Source organism: Seriola lalandi, unplaced genomic scaffold (assembly GCF_002814215.2).
Source record: "Seriola lalandi dorsalis isolate HSWRI2012SDOR001 ecotype SW California unplaced genomic scaffold, Sedor1 jcf7180002054958, whole genome shotgun sequence".
NCBI lineage: Eukaryota > Metazoa > Chordata > Actinopteri > Carangiformes > Carangidae > Seriola > Seriola lalandi.
The window spans coordinates 306,478-315,705 of NW_019525509.1; the positions used below are offsets into that span (position 1 = coordinate 306,478).

At 41.9% G+C, this 9,228-nt stretch overlaps 2 protein-coding genes and 1 non-coding gene across 3 annotated transcripts; all 3 read left to right on the top strand.

The window, feature by feature from the left end:
* Nucleotides 1-1,054: 1,054 nt before the first annotated feature.
* LOC111645858 (parvalbumin beta) lies at nt 1,055-2,927 on the top strand. The gene is made up of 5 exons (XM_023395174.2): nt 1,055-1,162; nt 1,677-1,743; nt 1,877-2,009; nt 2,443-2,552; nt 2,638-2,927. The coding sequence occupies exons 2-5, from the start codon at nt 1,683-1,685 to the stop codon at nt 2,661-2,663; spliced, it is 330 nt and encodes a 109-aa protein (XP_023250942.1). The 5' UTR covers nt 1,055-1,162; nt 1,677-1,682; the 3' UTR covers nt 2,664-2,927.
* A 1,682-nt stretch (nt 2,928-4,609) lies between these two features.
* trnaq-cug (transfer RNA glutamine (anticodon CUG)) lies at nt 4,610-4,681 on the top strand. The gene has a single exon. It is a non-coding gene; the product is annotated as a tRNA-Gln (tRNA).
* Nucleotides 4,682-5,820: 1,139 nt separating this feature from the next.
* Nucleotides 5,821-8,788, top strand: pvalb8 (parvalbumin 8). Its single transcript, XM_023395161.2, has 5 exons — nt 5,821-6,021; nt 6,551-6,618; nt 7,219-7,351; nt 7,842-7,951; nt 8,475-8,788. Exons 2-5 carry the CDS (start codon nt 6,558-6,560, stop codon nt 8,498-8,500), a joined length of 330 nt encoding a protein of 109 aa, XP_023250929.1. The 5' UTR covers nt 5,821-6,021; nt 6,551-6,557; the 3' UTR covers nt 8,501-8,788.
* Nucleotides 8,789-9,228: the final 440 nt, after the last annotated feature.

The following is a 9,228-nucleotide window of genomic DNA, read 5'->3' on the forward strand; positions in this document are numbered from 1 at the left end:
CAATATGTAAACCCTCAACACTATCAAATGACCAACCAGTGGTCAAAACAGACAGAGACATAATGATGGCAGTCAACTGATTCCTCAGGCTTCAGCACCACAGGACAGTGCTGCCACCTGCAGGTCAAAGCTGCTCTCTCAGCATTACAAGCGGAGCTGCACGGTGTAATGACAAGAACTGGGTTTTGAACTTGATTTGGAGGAGAGAAAAAAAAAAGATTTAACAGCATGGAAACTTCCTTGTGCTTTGGAACATTTTAAGCTCTTAAAATAACAGGAATAATACATGAAATTACAAAGGAAAGAGGCCGGGTGCAATAATCAGCCTAATTGAAGCAGGTTTTTTCCCAAAAGAATTACTCAGTATACGTTGACTAATGTAATAAAAAAAACAAAAATAATTACTTTCTTAGAATATGTGAAATACAATTGACTTTCCAGGTAAAATGGGACCAATTGAAATTTGTGCTTGGTTTGATTTGAAGTGGATTAGTGGAAACGTGATTTTAAGGCAAAGTCTAATTTGGCAAAATACAAATGACTGCATCATTCAGGCATCTCAGGTAGACTCTGCCAATGTTAAACAAGCCTACACAGCAAAAGAATGTTTCTCACCAAGTGAACTATAATTTATTTTTGCACATTTCCCAGTAACATTCAAGACATAAATCGGCATATCATATTTAACGACTGTTTTCCCCAAACCCGCCAAGTAGACTTAAGAGAAATTCCTGAATAAAGCAGCCAGCGCCTTCCAAATCAACAATGCTATACGAAAAGAGGGAAAACAACCAATTAGTGCCACTTACGCCAGCTCTAATGCATGCATGCTCAGTATCCACCTTCATTGCTGTGTGTTGCCAGCAGCACTTGCAATTCGTCCTCCTCAGCAGTGCACAGGCCTATTCTTAGCATTGGGGGATAGTGAAGACTTCTTCAAACGCACCTTTTAAGCGTCTTCATTTGTGAAACTTAAAATAGACCGCTCTCTGACTGCAGGACAAATTTTCGCCACCCCCGTCCCGGGGGTGTCAGTTATCTTATGCCTCAGATTTCGATGGAGTGAAACTATAAAAGGTCACCGGGAACAGCGGGAAGATCACTGCAGTCGACTCGAGACCTGTCTGTATCATCTGTACCCTACAAAGCAAAGACATCAGAGGTGAGTTTGAATGAATGGAGAGAAAGAAACCCTGGGACCCGTGCAGAGACAAAGCCGCAGCATCAGGCTTGGCGCTTTTGAGAAAACATTCATGGTTTTGAACATTACGTTTAAATAAGGAAATCAACTTCTCACTGCAATGCCGCATCAAAAGAACGAGATGAATTTTTCCTTTTTTTTTTTTTTGTTTGCTGTTGCGGGAGCGTCAGCTGCATGAAGACATGGATTACTGGTCACAGCTCCAAGCTTCTATAGAGTTGCAGTGTCGATCCAGCCTCTGGAATGGGATTTGGAAATGTAACATCAAACGCGCCATTCATAAATAAGTGGACTGATTAATTTGCCATTTGAAATGTGAAATCTTTCTATTTCTATTGAATTTGGAAGAAATATGATCCATATAATCTGCGATACCAAAAAGTAGCCGACCTGCTCCCCTGTGATTATTTAGTCATAATATTGCCTATCCTACTTTAAAAAGTTTAGATCATCGCTTTTGATTTTATTTCTACAGATCAAAATGGCCTTCAAAGGTGTACTGAATGATGCTGACATCACTGCAGCCCTGGATGGGTGCAAGAGTGAGTCCTGGGCTGGCAATTACAAAATCAGTCACAGTCTCCCTGAGTGGCTTTTGTCATTTGGAGCATTAACAGCTACCATGTTTTATTTATTTATTTATTTATTCATTTGCCAACCTGCCATTGATTTCAGACGCCGACTCATTCGACCACAAGAAGTTCTTCAAGGCATGCGGCCTGGCCGGCAAGTCTGCCGACGAGGTCAAGAAGGCCTTCGCCATCATCGACCAGGACAAGAGCGGTTTCATTGAGGAGGAGGAGCTGAAGTAAGACGCACACCAATCACAACACCACTCCCTTTGTCCAAAACAAAGCCTACATCCACACGTCAGTGCTTATGAATGCTATTCTTGCATCTTCTATTATCAATTAATACCTATGTTTGTAAGCCCAGTGAATAACATTTTTGGACTTAGCAGAGTTTGTTCTTGCTGTGTGGACTGAAGGAATGTGGAGGTGCGCACAGGGTCAAACTATCTTTAGCCAGTGTCCTGTTTTTCCCTCTGTCCAACTGGCTGCAGATCTTTAATTGTGTTTTTGTTATTATTATTATTATTCATTACATCCAATAAAAGAACAACTATCAGTATCGATATGTGTGTCCAAGTATTTGAATGAAAACTTGAAGTTCTGCGGTCAGGTTATATATGAAATGAGCGCAAGGGTCCGTGAACTAACCACAGCCCCTGTGTGTCTAAGGCTGTTCCTGCAGACCTTCAAGGCAGGTGCACGCGCACTGACCGACGCCGAGACCAAGACTTTCCTCAAGGCCGGTGACACCGACGGTGACGGCAAGATTGGCGTTGATGGTATGTTGTTTAGGCGACTTTGGATGATTTTGGTGGAACTTTCCAGCGGATACCAACTCTGTCTTCTCCTCTGTCTCCCCCGCAGAGTTCGCTGCCATGGTTAAGCATTAAGATAGCAACTGACCAACAACACCTGCTCTGATGGAACAACAAAGCCCACGTCGACCTCCCCCCTTTTCATCTGAATATAAATAATTTTTATACATTTGCTTAAGAGACGTTTCCTCCTATGCAACACACTGTCCAAAAATGATGATTGTGAATGTCGCTCGGTTGTGTTCATGTCTTAAATATGAATTTTGCTTACTGTAAAATCTATGATGCACTTTCCAGGAACGAACGGTAAAAAAGAATAAATATTCTTTTGCTACGGTTTTATTGGATTTTTATTCTTCACAAATCTCTCTCTCTCTCTCTCTCTCTCTCTCATATTCAATTTCAATTTACTTTTTTGACATGGAATATAAAAACATGTGAATCAATGGTATGGAAAGGAAAATAATGAAAATGAATGAAAAAGAAAACAGATGTAGCCTAAATATAATTGTTACAGTGTACACACACACACACACACACACACACACACACACACACACACACACACACACACACACACACTATGTGCTAGTAGTGCATATGACCATGCAGCTCCATCCTGCAGCCACTAGATGGAGTTACGTACATTAACAGTAGATGCTGGGACACAGTATAAATCATCTCGAACGACCGCTGTTTGAACGATAGTTCCCCATATTCCGGCAGTGGGGCACTTATAAATTCAAGCAGTAAAACAGAATACAAAATTACCTTACGTTTCGAAAACGCAAATTTTAAAACTTCTTTTCAAGACCCTTTTGTTAAAAATTGGTGGATAAAACTGAATGAATGAGGCGTAAAGTCCAACTATTTAACTTGAGACTTAGAACTGCAAAGCATGTTGGGTGATGGTGTAACAAAAATACACTGAAAATAAATTTAATCTCTAGTTGATTTTAATCCAGGCATAATTTTATTGGATCTTAATTAAGACAGGCATGATTGCAATATTGGACATGCTTCATTGTTCCTGTACTGCAGAATGGGGATAATGTGAATAAATAGCAGGCCTATTAAATTCCTTTTCTTATTATCATTATTATTATTATTATGATCATTATTTTCAGTAAGAACTGTCAGTCAGTCCTCTTTGTCCGAGAGAAGCTAAAAAAAAAAAAGGCTGAGGTCAACCTCTCGGCCAGTCTATATGACCAAGGGTGAGGCTCGTAAAGAACATTAGCAAATGTAAATGAATAAATGATTGCCCAGTAACCGTATAGTCCACGAGGTATCAACATGGCGGATGACATCATGCACCGGGTGCTGGTAAAGTCGCACCACTGCTCTCGTTTCCGGTGTCCACAGTCTCTTTTTCACACACAGTCTGGAGCAGATGATAGAGTTTCTCTTTACCTGCTCAGGGGACAACCTCACAGAGGATTATCAGACAGCACTTGTTGAGGGGCCCCATTAACAAGTTGGCCCTGGGATTATGTTTAGGAAACGTTGACACTGACAAACCAGCGGAGATACAAGCTTTTACTCAATAATGAAAGACGCCAGGAAGCTGCCAAAGAATGAAACAAAAGGATACTGCGCGTAAACTGTGTGCAAAGTTCATGCTCAAAGCACATGTCCTCCATTCTTACTTAAGACAAGTTCTTTAAGCAGTAACTTAATTATGTCTCCACCGAGACATATAAAATGTTGGCTCCTTTGTCCCACGCGCCACAGCGCAACTCGACTGATTCCAAACGACACGAATGTTCTGTCTTCAGACATTTAAATAATGTTTAAGATGATCTTTACGCACAGACCGGCTTTATCCGCGGTTCACCTCCGCCAGCTGATGCGTGCCAAGAGTCGCACGCGCCCCACTCAAGCGCGCATTGAATGGTTGACTTCTATCATGAGGAAGCTGCTGTTCCCCCGCGGGTTTGGATATATGCAAAAATATCTCCGAGTATCAGGTTGCAGATGATATATTGGATACTTTTTGTAGGACGTGATCTCTTCTTCAAGGTTCCATGGTGTAATGGTTAGCACTCTGGACTCTGAATCCAGCGATCCGAGTTCAAATCTCGGTGGGACCTGCTTGTTTATTAACGTCAAGGTTATTTAACTTTGCATGAATTCATTAGAAAATAATTTCAAATTGTTCATACAAAAAACATTTCCCACAGCTCGAGTTTCTCTGTCTATTGCCTCCACATACAAAGTGGTGCTGCATATGCACACCTTCAACTAACCTTACATCATGAAGAGAAATAACCTTCCGTGTGCTACTGCAGTGAACACTCCCAGAAATGTGCTTAATGACCCCTGAATTTGTCTGTCAAACCCGCTGGGGGCCACAGATGCCCGGGGAACAGACAACCTGAACTGAACATTTTGCTGCTGGACAAATGGACAGCATGCAGGTCTGAGAGACTTAATGGGACAAAATGATCCAACTCCAGTAGAAATGAATCCACCGTGCTCAGCCCTGTGTGACCTCTGCCTCCTATACCTCTATTCAAATAGTCCATGTGAAGACCTGGGACACCGTAGCTACATTATGCATCATCATCAGCATCACAGAGAGACGCCGACAGCAGAGGGTGACCTCGGGCCCCTTAATCAGCACAGTTGACAAAGCAATTTTGCGAGGCTGTCCCCGCTGTCAGTGTGAGACAGTAAGAAGGTTATAAAGCACCGGCGTCCCTGACATTCACTGATGAGTGGGCTATGATGTGTGTTTGAGGTTACATTAGGTTTGGTTGGAGATCATCTGACCCGCCCCGCCTCTAGGTGACTCAATCTCTCGCGGTTGTGCTGCTGACATGAGACACATGGTCTATATGCAAGACTTGGAAACGTTCAGTGCCAGTTGACACTTTATTTCCCATAACTCACCTCAAATGTATTTATAAAGGGCCATATTTGCAGTGGGATGTTGCTCAGATGTGCTCGTTTTGGGACAGCTGCCTGAAAAGGGATATCTGCATGAAAGGGTGGGGGGTGGAGGGGGGCAGAGAGGGAGAAAAGGAGAGAGAGATTGCAGTTACATTACAGGCTCCCTGCATTTACTGTACCAGGCTATATAATTCTAGAGGTGAGAGGAGGAGGGGTGTTGGGATGACGGGAGGGAGTGGTGGATGGGGCGGGGGGGAAGAATGCGCTTTTTAACTTAATTTGCTATTTACAAGGGCGTTACAGATGTCCACGGTCCGGTCTCTCTGCCCCTGGGCGTTATAAATAGTAAAGGTTAATTAGTTAGCTGAGAAATTGGATCAGGGGCGGGCAGTAAGAATTTGATCCATAGACAGGTAACTCAAGCAATCCCCATTGTCACTGCAATCAGACCTATATAAATCCGCCTTGACGGACAGCAGTCACCACATAGCCTTACCTCTCTGCTGGATCACCGACCGGGCGAGAACCCCTGAACACGGTAAGTTGCTGTGTGGATTCAAGGAGGTCGCTTTTGGTGGAAACTGGGTACTTTCTTTTCTTTCTCTCTCTCTCTTTTTTTTTATTATTAATTTCAAAAGATTTTGTAGATGCGGATCCTCTGACTCCTGTTTATTCCGCGCGCTTTAGAGCAGCTGCACATCCTGCCTAGTTATATGACAGGTGAAATAAATGTGTGCGTAAAACAAGACAAGAGCAAAAAGAGAGAACGCAAACGATTTTTCTATCATGTTTAATCAATGGGAAGCGACCACTGTTGGATTCGACGCCTCGTTTAGAGCAAATCCTTTATTATTTTACTGATCTATAAGAATTGATCTAGATTGAAGGACTTTCGTTATATCAGTGTTGCTGCTTCGCTCTGTCCTGGCCTGTTACTGAACTGACTTCTCAGTGTCAGTACTGTCACCTGGACACCTTTTGCTCCCCGTCAGTGTCAAGTTTTGAAGGTTTGCCACTGTACCTGACTAAATGTGTTAATAATTCACCATGGTTGTTCCTCACTACAGGAATAAAATGTCGCTCTCATCTATCCTTTCCGCTGATGCCATCGACAGTGCTATCAAGGACTGCCAAGGTATCGTCTTCCACCAATATCATTATTGCTCTCTTCATTAGATTTTTTTTTCTTCTTCTAATTCCATACACTATTTCTCCTGGAGCCTGTGCAATCACTAGAGAATAGGACTGTCTCTATATGATAGGCTGCTGGAAGACTGCAAACTGTTGAGATGAAAAGATAGATACTTGCATATAGGCTAAGTACAGTATAACCGGGATAAGTGATTAAGTGATAAGTGATGTTATGAACAGCAATTAGGCCGAAGAAAGTTCAGATTTAATCCTGTAGCCTATATTATCACTGGAAGTCAAAGACCAAAGACGCTGAAATCTCTAAAATATAAAGAAATTTACAGGGAGTATCCAGGACCAAAGTTTCTCAAACTATGCGCCTCTAGGCAAGAAGATAAAATGACTTACAACACACTTAATAACAGCTACCTAGTCAAATGTCATCTTGTCTCCATTATTTAAACTGACATAAACGTAAATTCTACTTTCAAAGCGGAATCTATCCCATGCAAGTCAGAATACTGAACTGAGGGCAGAGTCTTGTCATTACTCATCAAGCCCAGCTTTGTGCCGTCCCTGACTCTGCTTCCTGTCTCTCCTCCAGCACCAGACTCCTTCTGCCCCAAGAAGTTTTTCCAGCTGTGTGGCCTCACCAAGAAGAGCCCCCAGGATGTGAAGAAGGTTTTTGCCATCCTGGACAATGATGCCAGTGGCTTTGTTGAGGAGGAAGAGCTCAAGTGAGTGAGCGGCCAGTTCTCCAACCTTAGACTTTTTTTATTTTTTTGTGGCCCAGGATCTGATGGGTCAGGGGCTGTTTTTGCCGACTCAAATGTCTCTTCCTTTAAAATAATCAGTTTTCATCATTCGGCTGTAAATGTTTTTTATTTTCTGAGATTCAGGTAGCTTCTTGTTTGAGGTGGTAATTATGAAAATCACCTATGGTCAAAGCTCAGCCACAGACGATGAAAATGAAATGGGTGTACAGCTATGCACAGCAACAAAACTTTTTAAATTACACCTTATGTTAGAAATTAGAAATTTAACAATCATCCCTTTCAATATCTTGCATCTCACATTGTCATAGGATTCTTGTCTAAAAGCTGTGCATTAGGACAGATCAGTCCTCAGCGTTAGATCTTGATCGCTGCCTTTGTCGTTATCGCTATGTCCAGTTGTTACTGAAGAGTGCCTCTAACTTTTGTTTGTCTGTGGCTCTGTGTCCGCCAGGTTTTTCCTCCAGAGGTTTTCTCCAGGGGCTCGCGTTCTGACAGACACGGAGACCAAGGCCTTCCTGTGCGCTGCTGATGACGATAGTGATGGCCGGATTGGAGCAGACGGTGAGTGGGTTCACACTTACTGTATTTGATATACTCGTGTATGTGGAAAACAATTTCCACAATTTTTACATTTTCAAATTGCACTAAGTAAATTTGTTGTACTCTTTGAATAGTCTGGTTGTTTCAGGGTTTGGAAGTAACACCAGAGAACGAGACAGTTGTATTTTACAGGACTAAACTAGAAACGCAGAAACCATAGTTACTCCCTCCAAGTCCCTGCACGCTTTTTCTGTCCCAATATTTTATAAGTAATTGCTGAATTTGGCTCAGCAGCAGAACAGGGAAGATGCAACACGCATTCAAAATGGCCAATGTTCCTAAAGAGCAATTGACGAAAATGGTGTAAATGGCATACCGTTAACTCTAGAGCACAACAATACAAGCTCTTCTTATGGGTTCATATCATTAATGTTACTTTGTTAAAAAATACACATATTTTTGTGTTAAATTGAGGCTGCTGTCAGACAGATCAGCTAAATAATAAGCTGCCACACCTTACTAATGCTGTTTCTTTTCTCCACAGAGTTCCAGGCCATGGTCTTGTCCTAAACAGCTGTACTCCATCTCTCCAACTCGATCTGACCCCGCTCCCGCCCCTATTCCACTGCTTCAAGGGCTTTCTTAGTTTTAGTCAATTATTTTCCATACGGTTAGTTAAAAAAAAATGTGTTTCTTTTTATTTTACAAGACTCGCCCTGGTCCACAGACATCCACATTGTCATCATGTTTTTAGTTTTTTTTTTTCTTTTTCATATGTTTCAGAGATCATAAAGCTGCATTGCCCAAATAAATGTACAATTTACCAAGTAACTGAGAAAATAAAAGAATAAAATCCAAGTCTTGCGACTCTTAGTATTATTTCTATGTGTCTTATATTCACATATGGTTTGGGATACAGCGGAGCATGACAAAACCAGGGATATTGTATGCAAAACACACAACACGACACTGCAACAGTAATAGTAGTGAAGGCTTTTACATGAAGGAGCACAGAAATGATTTACATGCACAAAATGAAGTTCTAAACCCTTGGGAAGTCGGGATCCACATCAGTATGCACACACTGACCCAGATGTGCCTATGCACAACACACACGCGCACATACAATCAGACCATTTCCTTGAAAGTTCTAAGGTGTTCTTAAATCTTCACTTACCCTTACATATCACAGCGGTAAATGAGGTTGAATGTCAGACAGTGTCAGGTATATGAGAAGTGAGACGTGTCCTGACAACACAGAGTTTCTGACTGAGTGTACACTGTATACAGTACAGGTG